Source organism: Leptopilina heterotoma, unplaced genomic scaffold, assembly GCF_015476425.1.
Source record: "Leptopilina heterotoma isolate Lh14 unplaced genomic scaffold, ASM1547642v1 Lhet_58, whole genome shotgun sequence".
NCBI classification, from domain to species: domain Eukaryota; kingdom Metazoa; phylum Arthropoda; class Insecta; order Hymenoptera; family Figitidae; genus Leptopilina; species Leptopilina heterotoma.
In genome coordinates this window covers 3,662,328-3,683,235 of record NW_025111131.1, presented here as the reverse complement: position 1 = coordinate 3,683,235, position 20,908 = coordinate 3,662,328, and the positions used below count along the sequence as shown (strand labels likewise).

Genomic DNA, 20,908 nt, shown 5'->3' with positions numbered 1-20,908 from the left:
ACTGGACCGGGCATTGTCGACATTGCCCGAAAAAACTTCATAATATAAATTATTTCGGACATTGACCGAAATTGATGGTCATTGTCGACAATGCCCAGTGGTTGTGGGCAATGTCGATAATGCCCGGGCATTGTCAGACATTGCCCGATTCCGGACATTGACCGTAACATATATATCTAATATTGTAAACAATAATAAGCAGAGGAACAAAATTTTCAAAATTTATTATAGTTCCTCTGCTTATTGTTTACAATATTAGATATACAATACTTTAATTTTTTTTAGTTATTTTTTTTTATCAAATGATTTTAATATATTTTTATAATTGTTTATTTTAATTCTACCAATTACCGATCAATGTTGCAAGTATAGTTTTAATATTTGTGTGCGGAACCCGCCATTGCAGTGCTAGTACAACTCGCACTTGTCCAATTTTTTTTTATTTTTAGTTAAGAAATTAAAGTCAGAAAAAAATCTCTCATTTATTCTCTTAAAATTTCACTCTCTTCCTTAAAATATTTAATGCCACGTGTTTAAACTAAAAAAATTAAAAATTTTTTTTTTTTTTTGAAAAAAAAATTAAAAAAAAATTTTTTTTGATTTTTTTTCAAAAAGTTTCTTAAATAAATTTTTTGTCGTCAGACTGTAATAATACACTAGGATACCAATTTTCAGCTCATTAGGTCAAATAATGTAAAAGTTAGGGAAAAAAAATTTTTTTTTAAAATTTTTTAGTTTTTCCTTGACAACGCTATGGCCATCATTACATATCAAGTTCTCTATATTTTTCCTGTAATATTCGAGTAAAAATACACCAGCATGCAAAATTTCAGCTCTCCATGTCGAATAGTTTAGAAGTTAAGGGGGGGGGAATGGTCACTTTTTATGCATTTTTGGCCAAAAATCTTGTTATTTCCTTGGCAACGCTATGCCTATCACGTCCAATCACATTCGCTATATTTTTCCTGTAATCTACGTGTGAAAATACATATCTGTACCAAATTTGAGCTCTTTAGGTCAAATAGTTTAGCCGCTAGGGGGGGGGACACGATTTGGCTACGGACAACAGAGTCTCACCAATAGGGTTCCGCCGATACACCGTAGGTGTACGGAACCCTAAAAACGATGAAATATATTTATTACATGGTTAGAAATATTAAAAATATTAAAAATGTTTAATTATTAGTTTAAAATTCAAAAAGAAAAAGGAAGAAAATGAAATTAATCGGAATCACAATTAATTAATTACAAATTTTTAAGTATAAACAGCTTTATTGCATGAATCGCAATGAAACGAATTGTTTTTGTTAAATTACTATAGCTATGAGTGATTTTAATAATATTTGCAATTAAATCTCCAAAAACAAGCAATAAGTAACCCCCAAAAAAGTGGCCCACAATTCCCCAAATGCTTCATTTTACAAAAAGCTTTGTATTATTTATTCATTTTAATTTGATGCAAATATTTTTTGGAGTCAAAGTACCAATCCCACACAATAGTTGGAAAAATATTTTCCATAACTAATTCTTGAAAACAGGGACCGTCACAGAAATCAAATTTTGATTTCGTTACGATATTCCAAAACAAAACGAAATTATTAATGTATTTTGATTCGGTAACGAAACAAAATTTACTTCCTATTTTGATTCTGATACTGTAATACTGGAATTCGGTTGTCTTATAGAAACAGAAGTCGATTCGAATTCTACTTCAGATTTCTTATGTAAAAACGATATTATCTTCTGATATATTTGACATTTGCAACAAAATTTATGTTCAATGAGACTTATACATGCGCAGTAGTATTTTATCAAAATTAAAACAAAAAAGAATTTTGATTTTGATATTGGAATCAAAACTAAATAGAATGGAATTTTGATTTTGATATTGGATTTAAAACAAAATAGAGTGGAATTTTGATTTTGATATTGGAACCAAAACGAAATAGAGTGGAATTTTGATTTTGATATTGGAATCAGAACTAAATAGAGTGGAATTTTGATTCTGATACCCATATCCGAATCAAAACAAAAGTATTTTTTAATTTTGTTTTGATTCCGTGACGGTCCCTGCTTGAAAATCGTTGTAAAAACAATAAAAACATGAAGGCCCAAAATAAATATTTGAATGCAATTTTCCAGCTGATTTTTATTTACGCTTTATAGGTAATTATAAAGCGTTAAAAAGTAATGAAATGCTGATGAAAAATTTACTTTTGATGAACAAAAGAAAATAAAAAAAATTGGATAATCAAACTTATAAATATTATTAAATAATTGAGGTGGCCCACAATTCCCCAATCTCCCCTACTCAATAGATGCAATCTACATTATTTGAATAAAATATGTCTGTACAATAAATAATATTGCACAGACTAACCTTATTAACAACTGTGACAAATTAATTGTATATTAATAATAATAAATAGAAAACTTAAAAATTACAGTTTGAATTTTCGCGCCTGCGCAGGCAGCTGTCCTCCATTTAGGCGGAAGATTTAAATTAATAGTAAAATCAAATTAATAATTTTTTATTTTTAATTGTAATATTTAAATGAAATTGAAGATAATAATAAAAATTATAATAATTATTATTTTTTATTCATTTTTAATATTAATTTTCATTAAAAAAAATATATTAATTTAAACCTTCCGCCTAATTGAGGCAGACTGCCTGCGCAGGCAGCTGTCGATAAAGAGCTGTGGCAGTACCTTAATTGATAATTTCAACTACCAAACAATCAAATTTGTATACCAAACACCAACAAACGAACACCAAACTTTACAAAAAGGCATTTTCAAGAAACATGCAAATATGCATTGCAGCTGTAACGTTAGCGCTTTATTGATATTTTTTTTTGCAAATGGTAACTACCCAGCGGGCACACTTCCCTTTTTGATAACTTCAAGTTATCGTTTTGAGTAGATGTTAACATTTTAATGTTTTTTAGTTATCGTGTGCCCCTTGCATTCTGCCGTTTGAAATAAAAACTTAGTTAACTGACATTTATATCGAAACGAGAAAATAAGGAAAAACTGTTTGCTTTCAGAACCCTAATAAAAATTAAAAAATTGTTCAATTCAACTTCACATACTGGGTATAATGATGGTGCTCTATTTAATTATGAAATAAAAAATTAATTATTTAAACAAATTATATGAAAAAATGCACTTGCGTGTTTTTCCGAATGCAAATATGAAGTAAAAAGTTAGGTAAAGTCCTTTGCGTAGTTGCTCAACAAAAATGTACGCGAGCTCGGTCCTCCGATTTGATGGAAAAACTTACCTAACTGACAATGACGTCATGTGGTAAGGGGACGGCTGCTTGCTGCTTGCGACCCGAGGATAAACCGAGTTTAGCCGAATGCAGTTAAGTAGTCGCTCGGCTCTGTCTCGACTGACTTTTTGACGGAATAACTTAGGCAATTGCAAGCGTTGCAGATGCAAAGTTTTTATTTCAAATCCAACGCTCAGACTCGACTACTTATTTGATACAAAAAACACACAAATGCCTTTAACAAAGTTTTTCCTTCAAATCTTACATTCGAGCTCGTAGCCTCGTTTGTTTTTTGGACTACGCAAAGTCCTTTCCTTAACTTTTTATCAAATATTCCTTCATTTTCTGCAATTTCTTAGATTTCTAATATTAATTTCTTACAAACAATAATTTGCAAAAAAAATTTAAACTATAACTATTAGACGCAGTTTTTTCTTACGAGTTCATTGATACCAAAAACTCATTTTTCACCAAAATGTCAGTTAACTAAGTTTTTATATCACACGGCAGCATTGTGTACTACGTGAAAGGTAGAAAAAGATTTTCTAAATAACAACCAGCTATGTACAACTTTTTATTAGTTTACTTCATTATTATGTAATATTGTAAATATCATCAACTTAAAATTTACATAATGCATGTAAATTACTGTTAACTAAAAAAATTTGAAAGTGTTATTAAGAAATGAACAGAAAACTACCAAACGACCAAACTTGGATACCAAACACCACCAAACGACCACCAACGATACCAAAAGGAATTTTTCGAAAATATTCATATATGTGTTGCAGCCGTGAAATTAGCACTAAAAACTTTAAATCATTGTAGCTTTTTTAATTTTGACCACCAAACGACCAAACTTGGATACCAAACACCACCAAACGACCACCAAACGATTCCATACCAGTAAACCTGTTTTCCTTATACTTGGTGTGCCAACTACACGGGGCTCTCAAAGCGGTGTTACCGCAGCGAAAGGGTTTTACCCTAAGTGGTCTTACCACAGGTGATGAGGTTTTACCTCGAAACGGTTTTACCGTAGTCACTAGGAGACGATTGTCTCAACGCGGTCTCTACCACGACGAAATGGTTTTACCATGATCTACGATTTTATGAACGGTTTTACCGAGAGTAAAATGCCGTCTACGCGCACGTTTCACGAAGTCGCGAATTAATATCCGCGCATACACCGATCCCAGTAAAAAAAATTCGATACACGGACCGCGGAGTTCGTATACGAGCTCGGTAGCTCGTATGAGAAATATGAGAAATCTCTCATACGAGCCTTTTCCGTAATGAGAAGTGTATAGATGCTTGTATACGAGGTGACTTTTAAAGCATTTTTCTTAATATAACACTATTTTAAAGTAAATGTAGATAATAGAAATGAATTTTCTCATCTAAAACAAAGCTAAATTCATAAGGGAAATGAAGTTTTAAGAAAAAAGGATAATTTTGTTCAAAAAATTAATTTATTCACACTGAAAAAAGGTTAGAATTTGATAATTCCTTGTTACTCTTACTTACCGACATTAGATATTTCTCGGATGCAGTAAGCACGATTTTGTATTAGCGGTAGAATAAATAAGTTTTTCTTCATTACTAATTAATAATATATTATTATTTATTTATTATATAAATGTTCTTATATAAAATAATTAAATTTAATACAAAATCCTGCTTACCGCATCCGAGAAATATCTAATGTCGGTAAGTAAGAGTAACAAGGAATTATCAAATTCTAATCTTTTTTCAGTGTGAATACATTTTTTGAACAAAATTATTCTTTTTTTCTTGAAACTTCATTTCCCTTATGAATTTAGCTTTGTTTTACTTTGAAAATTCATTTCTATTATCTACATTTACTTTAAAATAGTGTTACATTAATAAAAATGCTTTAAAAGTCACCTCGTATACAAGCATCTATACACTTCTCATTACAGAAAAGGCTCGTATGAGAGATTTCTCATATTTCTCATACAAGCTACCGAGCTCGTATACGAACTTCGCGGTCCGTGTATCGAATTTTTTTTACTGGGATGTTCACGTTCCCGCCGCTACCGACGTTTTCCGTATAATAGTTTTCGTTACGTTTTCATTACGCGATTTGACGATTCTTCACGTTTAATTAGTTTCTTTATTGTTTGTAAATATTTATAGATACACGTTTTCTATGTTTCTGTAATTGAGCTTGTTAATTTCTTAGATTTTAACGAACCCTGACCGACGAGCTAATCCTTCTCAATTAACATTCATTACAGGTTATTCGATATGGTAAAATTTTGTATTCAATATAATTTAAAAAGGTTTTTGTAATCAGCGATCATGAACACTACCGAGTATGAATTTTAAATCAATTTTAAATTTTATGACTTTATTTGGAAAATTATCCGCCATATTGGATCCTACATTTTGAAAATCTGACTTTAGATTTGTGACCAGGGACCGTAAAAACCCTTGTATACCAAGTTTCATAAAAAAAATTAATTTTTAATTCTTATGTCCGCCATAATGGATCCTACATTTTGAATTTTTTAAATCTGACTTCATATTCGTGATCAGGGACCGCAAAAACCCTTGTATACCAAGTTTCATAAAAAAAATGAATTTTTTAATTTTTATGTCCGCCATATTGGATTCGACATTTTGAATTTGGAAAATCTGACTTTAAATTCGTGATCAGCGATTCCGAAAACAATAGAGAGGATAATTTAAATTTCTAAATATTTCTTAATTTTGGAGTTATTAATTTTTGCCAAAAATTTACGATTCTGGCCCACTGTGTAACCCTGTAATTGCAATTTGCAAAAACATTGAAAAGCATGATTTAGTCCTCAAAGTAGCATAATCCATTATGAGCATAGATGCCATATAATTTTGTAACTCGGGTCATAATTTCTATTTAAAAATTTTCTTTTTAACTAAATCCACGGTATTATTTAAATAATATTGCAGAAGTTTTGTATATTGTATTTTTAAATTATTTATTTGCTAAAAATTGTTAAATTTATAAATACGTCCAATAAATACTGCCGAACAAATTCACAATCAACATTTAAATACTGGCGGTAATAATTCTATTTATCAGAAGTTTAAAGATCAATAAAAAAGCAAAGATTACTGTCTTGTACACTGAGAAAAATAAACATAACTGGGTGCTGTCCGGACAGGACTGGTCCCTGTCCAAAATTTTTTTTTCATTTAGACAGTACTCTTTGCTTTCTAGACAGGAATGATTCCTGTCCAGAACGGACTCAGTAATGTCTTAGACATTAATGAAACAGACAGATGTGAACGATGTCCGGACAGGAACCATTCCTGTCCAGACATTAATGACAACTCGCCGCCTTTAACAGACGTAAGACATAATTCAAAACAATTATAATTAAAGGTTATAATAATGTCAATAAAAGATAGAATTAATTAAAGTAAACGGTCGTTATTTTACTGTTAGATGTAAAAGTAAAATATATTGCTAGTTAAGTGAATAAAGGACAGATTGTGTTTTAGGGAAAATAAATCGGACATTTAGAAAAAACTCTTTCAGAAATTATTATTTTAGATATTATTATATCTTATATTCTATACATTAATAAAACATTATATTAATTTTTAGTGTTTTCTATTTCAATCTAAACGCGAATTTTTTTTTAACACAATAATTAAATTAAATTAAACAAGTAATTAAATGATAGTGAATACGTTATAATGTATTATATATTTTATAGAGTAGTAGTATTTAAAGAAAATAAAAGTATAATATATATTTTCACATTTAATAAAATTTAACGAATGCAATACAATAATATTTTAAATATATGTAAAATTTATTTCAACATTATTACAAAAGAATACATTGCTGTGAATCAGAGTTCAAGTTTTTGTAAAATATATAACGGAAATAAGAGTAGGTTTTATGTTTCTAAAGTTGAAAATAAATATTAATATAATTTTCCTAAACGACTCAAATCCATCGCTTTGGGATGTACAGTTTTCCATTCTTATTTTTACTAAGAAATGAAACATAAGCTGATTGTATTTTTTCATTGGAAAGTCGAACAAATTTGAATCTATCAGTTAAATCGCGAGAATACAGTTCGTAAGCTTGGAAATGGTGGTCATATAAATAATTTCCAGTCACATTTTTTGCGATAATAATTATTTTTTGAGGTTCAACTTCAACTATAATATAAACAATGTATAATTCTGGGTCATTTTCACCAGGTATCATTAATACTGCATTCTGACAAATGTTGCGACCTTGAAGTAAAATGGACTGTAAGTGTTTCACGTTGTTTTGTACTTCAATATCAGCAAGTAAAGGAAAATACAAATGCATGTTTGGCAAGTCTGTTACTTTTAGAGTTTCTGAAGTCTGATATTCATAAAGTTTCAATTCCAAATTTTCATTACGCAAAAATCTGTCAGAAGCCTGCAACTGAGATTTAATAGCTAAAGTCTTAGTAATATTTTGTCTATTACGTGAAGCATGAGCGGCCAATTTTGAAATTCGGTTTTTACTTTCGCATCTTAAAGTTGACAGATGCCATATAGGACCAAAACGCTTTGATACTCTAGGATAGTGGGGGAGAAGATGATGCTTCGGTTTCACGCAATCCTTAAACAAAGAAGTCAACTTTCCTAAATATTCTGCTATTAGGCTTTCTAAGTAGTTCAATATGTCAACATCAACAATTGGTGAGACGACAATATCTATTATTTCTCTTAAAGTAATAAAAAGATCCCAGTGTTCATTAGCACGTGGTACTAAATCTCCAATCAGTAAACCAAGATTTCGAATAAAGCAGAATGCTTCACTAGCCGACATTTTTATGTGCTTGTTTTTTATCTGGTTCAATTTTATCGGACGTGGCTTATTCGTTTCATTTGGCCCGTAATCAAAATTTTGAACTCTAGAATTAAGTTCTGTTAGTGTAAAGAAATCATCAATTTCAATGAACTGGTGAAGAATTAATCCAGTATCATATTCAACTATACCTTCAAAAATATCATGCGCAGGGTCAACGCCTATTAGTTCCAAGGTAGAACCAGATTTTAAATCAGATATAGCTGATTGTCTTGCGACACCTGTTTTTTTAAGATCATCTGCAAGCAGATCAGATTGGTATGATGTTTCGTCTCTAAGTTTACACTGCGATTCCTTTAAAATTGTGCTCATTTCTGAACTCTTCACGTGACAAAATCGGCATGGGTAGTTAGCCGTGAAACCTGTTGTAAAACCAAGTAATTGATTAAATGCCTTATTATCGCCGATACAAGTTCCTACAACCAAATAAACTTGTTAAATACCATCTGGAGTGGAAACAGGTATTCCTGAAGTTGCCAAAAAATTCAGTTCATTTACACCCTTTGTAAAAAACATACGAAGAGGGACTTTTTCCAAGTCAATAGATCTGAACAATGTCAAGATAAAAATGTTTTCTACCTTTGATTGTAGCTGAGGATGTAAACAGGCAATAACGACATAAACGGCACCAATTTGTCCTATTCCCTTATGGCTACCTAGTGGATTGTTAGTTTCATATTCGTCCCAGTAAAGAAATAAGGGAAGAACAATCCGATTCTCATAATCACGTTTTATAATTTTCCAACGTTCACCTTGTACAAAATTAAACAATATAGAGTCATCATTTTCCAGATCAGCAAGATAAGATAATGTACTTTTAAGTACTCCTGGAATTTCTAAAAATTTTTTAATAGTTTCACGAATAGGGAAAAATTGGAAAGAAACCTTCTCATTTTCGGGATCGGAAATATTTGCTTGATTATTATAGAAATCTTCCTTGTTGATAATAACTTCTACAGGTGGAAAGTAGGTTCCTAAATTTTTTTCAAAATGAACTAAACATTTATGCTCTGTATCGATATGAGCAAATACGTTTTGAAAATCGTTAAACATTCGTTGAAATGCATGAAGATTTTGTGAATTCTCTCCTAATTGAGATAATCTTAAGAGAACTATATGAATTAAATTTGTAACCGATTTTTGTTGTAAAATGCTTGTCATATCATCTATAAACTCAAATGCTCGCGTTCTTGTTAAATCGGGTTGACTAAGCCATTTGCTGGCAACTAAATCAGCCTGCAATTTTAAGATTTGACAAAATATTTGTGGATCCATTTTACACAATATCAGCCCTTACAATGTATAAAATCAAAAGTTGAAACAAGTAAACAACTAATAAAATACGATAACGATCAAACAAATAAACTACGAAGTGAGAACTACTCGTTGATTTTTTACTCGCCGGGAAGTTTCAGTTCATTCACGAAGAAAGACAATGCTTTTTTAGTTACTTGAAGCAACTTATCGTCGGGCTTATTGATTCGCAAAATAATTTTCTGCACAAGAACCCATGCGTGAGAACTTTTGGTTGGATACGGAATCCGGTATGCCAAATAAATTTTTACAGCCAAATCGAAAGCTTCAGGTATAGATTTACAATCGTATTTCACAGTTCTGACGATTAAGTATATTGTTTTTGGATCTTTGAGATTGCCAGTGATGACGACATAAGGTCCTTGTTCTTGGGGGGTTTGTTGTAATTTCCTTTCCACGAATGAATCTACGTCTTCATCAACCTAATGGAATTAAATGCCTTATGAGTTGTGTATATATATTAAACATTATAAAAACGAAACTTTTAAGGATTGCTTAAACATTGTGTAAAGAATACTCAAAGAAAATATTATATTCAGGGTGTCTACTAACCGGGAAAACAGGAAAATGAATTTGATCGGGAATAAGCCAGAAATTGTGTTCAAAACCGGGAATTTTTTCACCAAATTAAAAAAAATTATAATTTTAATTTGTTTATAAAAAATCGCTTTTTATTTCAATTTGTATTTATAAATAATTAATTTGACAGTAAAAAATCAGTCACTGATTCAAATATATAGTATGTAATAAATTCAAAAAAATATCGAATTAATAGAAATTTTGGGAAATTCAACTAAAAATAATTAAATTTGTTAAAGAATTTCATTAAAAACTTTTTAACAAATCGAATTTTCAAAGTATTTTAATTTAATAATTGAATTTTATAAAGAGTTACATTCTAATGTATTTGTTTTTTAGTGTGAAGATTAATAATTAAAATTTTTTAATAAAATTGAATTTTCGCAATGTTTTTTTGAAAAATCTGAAAAATAAGATTTTTGAAATTTTAAAATTCTTTTATTTCAAGATAATTTAAATTTTATAAACAAATAATTGAAAACTTTTGAAATAATTGAAATTTCTTTACTTTCTATTAAAAATAATTTAATTCTTTTAAAGAGATTTATTTATGTTCGGAATCAAATAAATTTAAATTTGATGAGAAAAAAGCCGGGAAAAATTAGAACAGAGCCGAGAATTTTGTTAAACGAAAATAGTAGATACCCTGTATATTGGACATTTTGGACAGTGAAAGCAGTATATACCATACCGCTACATTTGAGATGAACGTTTCTCGATCAGCAAGTTTGATCTTTTTTTCTTCGTCTGTGTCAAGTTTCAATCGCTTTGGTTTTCTGTTTGAATTTGGCTTTAATAGGGCAACGATTGCTGTCGGAAAAATGGTTATCAGAACTGTGTCTTTCTGATCTAAAAATCAAATTTCAGTAATAGATATTATTATTATGAATTAAATATAAACGACTGAATTCTTCGATGTAAATAATATACCATCAGTTAACGATTCAATATTATTGAACAGCTCTTGTAATTCATCATCAAGACGTCGTGAACTAATGAATTTGACTAAAGCGTCTCGAAATTGTGTCCAAGTTTCTACAATGCTTATTGAAGTTTCGTAGTATTTTTCGAAGTCCAACAGTATCTATATAAAAGCATACCTTTATGTCCATTTAAAATTGTAAAAACTATACCCATACCAAAGATAAATATAAATTTACCAAATCACGATGTTTTGCAAGACAAGGCAACTTTTCCCACTGCCATAATGCTCCGTTTAAACTTTGTTTTGACATCTCACGACGTGCAAAAAATGTTTTCTGCCAAGCATTTTTGAGTACATCCCAATCAAGTCCATTTTCACAAGGTGCTTTAATCAGTTGCAGTAATTCATCAACTGTATCTGTTAAATATATTGTATAATATTATGGATGCAAAATTTATATTTATACACATATATAATCGTGAAAATACCAGGTTGTTTATCAGCATCAACATCGACATTAACTTCTTCTAAGGTTGCTTTTACTAATAAGCCATCTTCAGCGAGAAGAGTTCTCAAATAATTTATGCGATTCATGAATCGTCCAGAAGCTCGAATTTTTTTTGATACACCACCAATTTTGACTGTCTTCGTTGCTGTGTAAAATACTCCTGGGACCTGCTTGAAAATGGTCGCACATTCCACCGACAGTTGAGTCAAAATCTCAGAAGAAATTCTATAAATGGATAAATTGTTAATTTTTTAAGTTTTGAATGAATTATAATTCCTAATAAAATTTTTTTTAATCTTGTTTCTATTTTTTATTTTGATATAAATTTGTTATATTTTTCCATTTTGCATTTGTATTTATTTATTATTATTATTTATTTTTATTTATTTATTTATTTATTTATTTATTTATTTATTTATTTATTTATTTATGTATTTATTTATTTATTTATTTATTTATTTTTATTTTTATTTTTATTTTTATTTTTATTTTTATTTTTATTTTTATTTTTATTTATTTTTATTTTTATTTAGTATTTAAAATTTTTTTATAATTCCATTTTCAAGAAAGTGTGACAAGTTCCTCGATTAAAATTATAGAATGTATTATTAATATGCATTTTGCAGTTTAAAATTTAGAGAAAAATTATAAAAAATTAAAAATGTAATTAAAAACGATTCAGTTATAGAGCAAATAATTTCTCGCAAAAATTCTTATACATATGGTTATTGTAAAGAGCTTACTCAAAGCTTTTCAATGGATTTTGTAAACTTATATTTTTTTCTTGAAAAATGAGGTTACATTCCCGATTTATAATCAAATGAGTTAGAGAGGCTAAAGCATTTTCTGAAAGGTTTTCATTTTTTTCGAAGTGGCTAAGAATTCTTTTTCCATCGAATGATTTTGACAGGAAGTTTTTGAGATTCTCCCTCCCAATTAAAGCACTGTTCTCTCCAGGAAGAACAGTTTCTTGACATTTTGTACAGAGGATGTCACAAAGTGTGGAATTCGTAGCACTAGCGATGGAATTATGAAGCGAATTTTCAAAAGAGAATACAATTTCTATAGAACGATTAGAAATGAATAATAAGAATAAAATAATTTATTTTTAAAGAAAATTTAAAGATTAATAAAAACGTATAACTTACCCTGGGACTCCATATTTACACTTTAAACAACTGTCATAATAACCTTTGAAAACTATTGCGAAATTTCAGCATTCATTTTTTTAATTATTATAAGGTGATATTCATAGAAGTTATAAAGTTTTTTTTGTATAGAATAAAATCAGAGATTATTTAAGGTTGGATTTTTTCGAACACTACAAATAAGTATACAGATTTATTTAAACGCGGCGAGTTGTCATTAATGTCTGGACAGGAGTGGTTCCTGTCCAGACATCGTTCACATCTGTCTTCTTCATTAATGTCTAAGACATTACTCAGTCCATTCTGGACAGGAATCATTCCTGTCCAGAAAGCAAAGAGTACTGTCTAAATGAAAAAAAAATTTTGGACAGGGACCAGTCCTGTCCGGACAGCACTCAGTTATGTTTATTTTTCTCAGTGTAGGCTTTGTGTAAAATAAACCATGTTAAACTTTATGATTCATGTGTATAGAGAATCGAGAAAAGTGAACTTTTGGGCCATTTCTAAGTAAATAATAACTTTCGTTTAAAAGAAAAAATTTTTTTTTATTATATTACTAAAAAATATGTTGAGTTGGTTTTGAGACAAATATAAGTTTATTTAACTGAAATAAAATATATTTAGTTTAAATAACATTTTTCTCTGGGTGTAGATGCCTCAATTTAAGGCGTTTTTCCGAGTAGGATAAAAAAGGAAGTTTAACATTTTTAGTATTTATTTTTTTGCAAGTTGTTCATTAATGTTTATAGAACACAGGAAAAAATTAGAAAAAAAAATCAAAAAATTTATAAGTTATAAACTGGTGAAGTGGGGACTGAAAAAAAGAAAGTGCGAACTGGTTGACAGTGTGGAGACTTTTGTAATGCTCTAAAACAAATAACCTAAAGGAATTCTTGATTATTAAAGGCTTCGCTATGGTCGGTGCCTTGGAAAAAAAATCTTTTTTTTACAAAATGGCGACGATTTAAAAAAAAGGGGTTTTTGGGACTGTTTTTTGACATTTTGGAATTTTTTAAAAATAGTAAAAAAAATATTTTTTTGTAAAATTGTTCATGTAACTAAATTAAAAATCTTTTCTTATCTCATGTTTCTCTACTTAACTATTTTTGATAAACAGTTATTATCTTTTGCTTTGAAAGATAATTTTGAAAGATTACGTTACATCCGGCAAAGAGAGCACCTTAGTGTATAAGCTAAATTCTGAAACTATAATAATAACTGTAGGCATTGAAAAACCTAAAAGTACACATTTATTTAATCTATTCCTACAAGTGATACCTACCTATTACATGTATTTTCTTGATTAAGCACCCAGAAATGTTATTTAATTCTATAGTAACTTGTAACCTATTTTCTATTTGTTTTGTTCATTTTTCATGTACCTAACTCATAAAAAAAATGAAATTATTGTTTTGTTCATTTGTCATGTACCTAACTGATAAAAAAATGAAACTATTGTTTTATCATAAACTATATTTTGAAGAAATAAGAAACTAAAAAATATTTTTCTCATAGTGCTAAAAGTTATTATTTGTGACGAACTCTTTGAGTAAATTAATCGATTTTTCGCCAAAAAATAAACAGTAAATTTTTTATAAAAAATAAAGTTTACATCCAATTAAAAAATCCATTTATGTACTTGCAAAGTTTATAGTTTATAAAATTAACCATATGCATAACTATATGTTATGCATACTAAACTTTGATTTGTTGAATTAATCTAGGAATCATAGTTGAAATGATTAGGAATCCTTTTTAATTTTACAGGTTAAGATTAAGTATAGGTTCATAGTTAATAATACCGTAGAAATTTTTTCGGGTGCAGGCATCAGGGTTGAAAATTTAACACTATGTATACTAGGAGTTAAATTAATTATAATTAAAGAAGCGGTGTTGTTAAAATCGAATATTTGCAAAATAAACTATGTACTATTATATAGAGGAATAAGTTCTAAAAGTATGAAAGCGATCCGAAATTTTGCAAAAAAAAGTTGTGGCAGCTCAGAAATAATGCCTCATGTTAGTTATATGTATAATAAAATATCTTATAGTAAATAACTGTTTATTTATTCTAATAAGTAATTAATTTATTTTAGGTGAGGAGGCAACATGATAAAACCACTTCAAGGAGTTTTAGATTAGTTCTTTAGAACCTTAATAAGCAACTTCAGTAAACAATTGTTTACTTCAACATGGTTCAGCAGAGGGTTCCAGGCATTAATGGTAAGATAGGGGCCGTTCAAAAAATACGTAACGCTTTAGGGGGGAGGGGAGGTCAAGCTGTTTGTTACGGTCAGCAGAAAAAATGACGCTAATGTATACAACATTGCGTTACATGGGGGGAGGGGGGGTCTAAATTTCCGAAAAATAGCGTTACGTATTTTTTGAACGGCCCCATAGTCCCAAAGATATGGTTATTAAAGCGAGTTAAGTTAAATATGTTCTGTTGAACTTTAATTTTTTTTGTTTAAATAATACTTTGGAAAGTAGTTTTTTTTATTCAATAGTATCTCAATAGGTTTTAAATAATTAAATGTTACTGTTCTCGTGTAATGTAGACTTGATTGCTTTTCTCTTAAAATATGGATTAATTCGAACTAGGATTTTGTCAGGAAAAGATTAAAATATGTTAAGGAACTTACATATAAATATTTATACTATAATCACTTTTATTTATTAATTTGAAAAAACTTGTTTACATAGGTAGAGGTGGAAAGCGTTTTATCTTAACACTCATCGTAGGAACAATTTTTGGTTTTTTATCAGCATGTCTTCTTATCACAGCTACTAAAGATGTATCACACATATTTAATTGGTTGCCTCATAGTGCTGCACCCGGTAATGGACACCAGTTTCCAGATGCTGATTTACGAGTAAATTTTCATAATTAATTAATTATTAATTATATTCTTCTTTTTTTAATCAAACTGTGTAGGGAAGAGACTAAATTTTCATTTAATCTTTGAAACAAATCTTTATATCTATTAATTGTCGCAACCTATGTTGCTAAGTTCTGTGTATGTTATCAACACAAAACTCATGTAACCTGTAATATTTTATTAGTTTGAACCAGATGGAGATATTAAATTTCATGAAAAAGATGAAATTTTCCACAAAAATGAAGATAAGGTAGCACAAGAATTAAAAAAGAAAGTTCGTGTACTCTGCTGGGTAATGACTGGACCAAATAATCATCAGAAAAAAGCTAAACACGTGAAAGCAACTTGGGGAAAGCGATGTAATGTCCTACTCTTTATGAGTTCCGAAAAAGGTGAAAAAATCTTGAGACTTAAAAATACCATTGTCAGAAACTTTTTTCTCAACTTAATAATAAGTTTGCAATCTAAATGATCATCAATCTTATTATTGATAAATAAAAATTTGAATGTTAATCATTTTTAGATGACAGTTTACCTGCAATAGCTTTACCTGTAAAAGAAGGAAGGAATAATCTTTGGGGAAAAACAAAAGAAGCATTTAAGTATGCGTATGAAAATTATAAAGATAAAGTTGATTGGTTTATCAAGGCTGATGATGACACGTGAGTACTTTTTAAATTCTTTATACAAATTCTAGAGCACTATTGGGAAATGTCAGAGAATTTTATAAACCTTGAAAAAACCTGGAAAAGTTAGGGAATTTTGATGGAAATCCTGAAAAATTGTTGTTTTCTAAAGTTATTGTGCTTATTCTTGAAATCTAATTTTACTTAAATATTTCATAATTAATTCAATTTTAAAAGAGTTGCGTTTACAATTTTCATAAGTAGATGAACTTCAAAAGGTTTTAGTTTGAAATTTTGTAAAATTTCAATTTTCAATTAATTTAATTAGAAATCTCAAAAAACGTAGATTTTTGAGAATTTTTAATTATTCCAATTCTTCTGAAATTAGTTAAATTTTTTAATATGTATTTAATTGATTATTTAAAAAAATGGAGTTACAGAAGAATTTTAGTTAAGAACACTAAAAGAAATTGAATTTTAAAGCAATTATAATTATTTTCATTATCTATACTATATCACTAAAATTTCCCAATAAAATTCAACTATTTTGAAAAGTAATATAATTCTTCGCAAAAATTCAATTATATTCAAAAATTTAAAAAATTCTTATCAAAATTTCAATTATCTTTATGAATAACAAAAATTCTCCTCCAAAATTCAATTATTATTTTTAAAAAATTTAATAAAATTCTTTGTAACAATTTAATTTTTTTCAAAATAAATAATTTTAATAAGATTCTTCGTAGAAATTTAATCAATTTAAAAAATTTGTCAAAATTCTATTATTTTTAATATCTACTATTTCATTAAAATTTCACAAAAGAATTCAATTATTTAAAAAGAAATTTGAATAAAATTCGTCTCAAAAATTCAATTATTTTCAAAATGTAATATAATTTTTCGCAAAAATTCAATTATGTTCAAAAATTTACAAAAATTCTCATCAAAATTTCAATTATCTTTATAAATAATATAATTCTTGTCCAAAATTCAATTATTTTCAAAAATTTTCCCAAAAGAATTCAATTATAAACAAAAAAATTTTTAACAAAATTCTACACAAACATTTAATTATTTTCATAAATAATAATTAAAATTTCACAGGCATTGAATTATATTCAAAAACACTTATAAAATTTTTTGGTGAAGTTAAATTATTTTTAATACAATTTTAATCAAATTTCTTAAAAAATTAAATTATTCATAAAAATTTTATTAAACCTTGTCAAGATAATTCAAATATTTAAAAATTTGTTTATAAAATTCTTTATAATAATTCAATTTTAAGAAACATTCAATTATTTAATAAAGTATTTATTTTTGTATTTAAATTATTGAATTCTCATAGATTTTTGTATTAAATATATTGATTTAAAAATGAATTGCAGTTAAAATTTTAGATTAGAATTGAATATCGAGAGCATTATATCGTGAATTTTTAAAAATAATTAAATTTTAATAAGGTTTCAAATTAAAAACTTTGAAATTCTGAGTTTTTCACACTTTTAATTAACAATTATGTAGAATTAATTTTTTGAAAAAGTTTAATTAAATTTTTTTAATTATTTGAAGTTTTTCTTTTCCGATATATATTTTATTGAAGAATTTCAGAATAATCGAAATTTCGTAAAATTGAATTCTAAACAAAAGGATTTGAAAATGATCAAAGAACTTTAAAAATTATTTTTAAAAAATTGATTTAGAGAAGAATTGTAGTTAAAAATTTTAGAAATGAATAATTGAATCGAAATGCTGAAAATCATTTTTGAAGAAGTTACAGTAACAGTAATCTTATAATATAAAATAATTATTTTGCCATGTTCTAATTATTATAAAACATGAAGAAAGCGATCACTCCGAGTCGAAGACTCGAAGTGATCTTATTGAAATTGAAAAAATAATGAAAAATATTTATTTAAAAATGAAGTTTTTGATGTTTTCGAATAATTTTAATTTTGAAGAAATTTGTAAATAAATGTAATACAACATTTTTTTGTATCTAATCATTTTCCGAGTGAATGAGAATATTCTTTAGAGACAGGGAAAAAGTTAAAGTTTTGTCTTTAAATCAGAGTTATTTAATTTGGTAAAATATAAATGTAGTTTTAAAAACCTGGAAAAATTTCGTTTTTAATCTGGAAAACCTGGAAAAATCAGGGAATTTGAAATGAGCATTCTGGCAATTTTTATATTTGTCAGAATTTTGATGTGAACTTTTTCCTAAATAAAAAATTAATTTACAAGTAATTCTAATGAAGTAAAAAATTGGGATCATTTTGTATAGCTTAAATATAAAATTTAAAAAATATTTTTGCTGCAGATATCTAACTTGTGTTTATTGTTTCAGATATGTAATATTAGAAAATTTACGATACATGTTATCTTCATACAGTCCAGCGTCTCCGTTGTACTTTGGATGTAGATTTAAGCCATACGTGAAACAAGGATATATGAGTGGTGGCGCGGGATATGTACTTAGTAGAGAAGCTCTTAGGAAATTTATTGAGGAAGGATTACCGGACAAAACAAAATGTCGACAGGATCATGGTGGAGCTGAAGATGTAGAAATGGGCAAATGTTTAGAGAACGTGAATGTACTTGCAATGGATTCGCGTGATCCACTGGGTCGTGGAAGATTTTTCCCGTTTGTACCGGAACAACACTTAATATCAAAACAACGGGACGTTAACTTTTGGTATTGGAATTATATTTACTACGATACTAAGGATGGTTTAAATTGTTGTTCTGACAGTGCCATATCTTTTCACTATGTGTCGCCGAATATGATGTACGTTCTCGAATATTTAATTTATCATTTGAGACCGTACGGAATCACGCATAGTGTAGATGAAATAGCAACAAATAAATCGATTTCTTTGAGTAATAATAACTAGTCTCGGCTAAGTCAACTTATTTTTTATTGTCAAGTGCAAACTTTAATGTAATATAATAATGATAATCATTCCTTGTTATTAATTCCATTTTTATAAGACGATTTTTAACTTTCATTAATGGAAATTAATAGCATCATATATGCTATTCAATAAGTTTGCGCAATACATTAAGAGTATCTGTAACAGCAGACTGAAGTGATGCAAAAATGCTAGTCAGATACTAATTTATAAAATAAATTTTTAATCTACACGTACTGTAAATAAGTAAATGTTTTAAAAGCTTTTATGTAAATTTATACATACCAAAAACTTGTAATATTATTTTTTATGGTATCTAAAAAGTCAGACTATATTCTGATACAATTTTAGATGATAAGACATAGTAATTATTTATTATGTTTAAAGTTACCTCAATTAATGGAAAATGTTATGATAAAAGAAGATTATAATTTTTCTGTAAAATTATTACAATTATTAAAATTGATTTTTAAAAAACAGGCTCAAGTATGGGAGATTTATTTAAATTCACTGTTTTTTCCAACAAGTCGTAAACACAGGTCCCGAACCAGTGAAAGTATTTAAAAATACGGACTTTAAGGATCAAAAATGAAAAATTACGGACCAATTACTGACAAAAATGTAACCAGTCCGAGTCAAATAATAGAACATTTTACTTAAAACTATAAATTAGATTTTTCATAACTATAAAACATGAAGATATCGATAACTCTGAGTCTTCGACTCGGAGTGATCGATTTCTTCATGTTTTATAATAATTAATAATTAACGAGTGATAAAATCATTATCAATTCAATTATTATTTTCAAGAATTTTTCACTAAAATTCTTCTTTAAACGGATTATTTTTAATAGTTTTCGAGAAAGTTATTTGACAATTTTCAAATTCATTTGTTTACAATATTCAATTTTACGAAATTTCAATTATTCGTAAATTCTTCAGTTAAATATATAAAATTAGAAAATTAAAACTTAGACTAATATAAAAAAAATTCAATTAAACATTTTCAAAAAAATTAATTTCTAAATTCAATTATTTCTAAAAATTCACACTAATGCTTTCAATATTCAATTATTATCTAAAATTTTAATTGAAATTCATTTTTAAATTAATTTTTATTAGAAAATTCTACGAGAATTCAATTATTTCAATACAAAGAAGACAATTTATTGAATAATTGCATGTTTCTTAAAATTGAATTCTCATAATGAATTTTATCAATAAATTTTTAAACAATTGAATTCTTTCTACGAATTTTAATACAATTTTTAAGAATAATTACATTTTTTGAAAAATTTGATAAAAATTGTATTAAAATTTATTATTTGTAAAAATAATTGAATCCCTAAGAAGAATTTGATTATTTTTGAATAATATTTAATTTTTGCGAATAATATTATTATTCTTGAAAATAATTGAATTCCTGCAATAATTTGTAACTTTTACAAAATTAAATTTTTTTTTCGTGTTTTTAACTACAATTCTTCAATAGATGCATTATTTTTAATAATTTTTGAAAAAGTTCTTTAAGAATTTTTAAATTCATTTGTTTATAATTCAATTTTACAAAATTTCAATTATTCGCAAAATTTTTTAGTTAAATATATATTAGAAAATAAAAACTATAAATAATTTTAAATAAAAATCTGCAATTAAACTTTCTCAAAAACTTTAATTCCGCAGAATTGTTAGTTCAAAATATGAAAAATTCAGATTTTCAAAGATTTTAATTTAAAACCTTTTCAAAATTCAATTATTTATAATAATTCCTGATATAATGCTTTTAATATTCAATTATGATCTAAAATTTGAACTGAAATCAATTTTTATTAGAAACTTCTACTAGAATTCAATTATTTCAATACAAAAAAAA

At 27.4% G+C, this 20,908-nt stretch overlaps 3 protein-coding genes across 5 annotated transcripts in view; 1 reads left to right on the top strand and 2 right to left on the bottom strand.

Moving 5' to 3' along the window:
- LOC122508824 (glycoprotein-N-acetylgalactosamine 3-beta-galactosyltransferase 1) overlaps nucleotides 1-19,188 on the top strand; it is a 52,690-nt gene extending 33,502 nt beyond the window's left edge. Inside the window, exons 2-6 of the mRNA XM_043622388.1 lie at nucleotides 14,715-14,841; nucleotides 15,322-15,491; nucleotides 15,682-15,889; nucleotides 16,021-16,159; nucleotides 18,471-19,188. Of these exons, the coding sequence (XP_043478323.1) occupies nucleotides 14,811-14,841; nucleotides 15,322-15,491; nucleotides 15,682-15,889; nucleotides 16,021-16,159; nucleotides 18,471-19,017 (1,095 nt within the window). The 5' untranslated portion in view covers nucleotides 14,715-14,810 and the 3' untranslated portion in view covers nucleotides 19,018-19,188. The remainder of the gene's footprint in view (nucleotides 1-14,714; nucleotides 14,842-15,321; nucleotides 15,492-15,681; nucleotides 15,890-16,020; nucleotides 16,160-18,470) is intronic.
- On the bottom strand, nucleotides 7,495-9,419 carry LOC122508910. Its single transcript, XM_043622575.1, has 3 exons — nucleotides 8,588-9,419; nucleotides 7,609-8,506; nucleotides 7,495-7,537 (listed from the first exon to the last, which is right to left on the bottom strand). The coding sequence occupies exons 1-3, from the start codon at nucleotides 9,417-9,419 to the stop codon at nucleotides 7,495-7,497; spliced, it is 1,773 nt and encodes a 590-aa protein (XP_043478510.1).
- Nucleotides 9,539-13,587, bottom strand: LOC122508825. Of its 3 annotated transcripts, XM_043622390.1 has the most exons (7): nucleotides 13,253-13,587; nucleotides 12,619-12,791; nucleotides 11,451-11,695; nucleotides 11,198-11,379; nucleotides 10,968-11,121; nucleotides 10,729-10,886; nucleotides 9,539-9,880 (listed from the first exon to the last, which is right to left on the bottom strand). In XM_043622390.1, the coding sequence occupies exons 3-7, from the start codon at nucleotides 11,554-11,556 to the stop codon at nucleotides 9,539-9,541; spliced, it is 942 nt and encodes a 313-aa protein (XP_043478325.1). In that variant the 5' UTR covers nucleotides 11,557-11,695; nucleotides 12,619-12,791; nucleotides 13,253-13,587. The 3 variants fall into 3 exon arrangements, with proteins under 3 accessions (XP_043478325.1, XP_043478324.1, XP_043478326.1); XM_043622389.1 differs by having other exon boundaries at nucleotides 12,619-13,587; XM_043622391.1 differs by lacking the exons at nucleotides 12,619-12,791; nucleotides 13,253-13,587 and having other exon boundaries at nucleotides 11,198-11,346; nucleotides 11,451-11,819.
- Nucleotides 19,189-20,908: the final 1,720 nt, after the last annotated feature.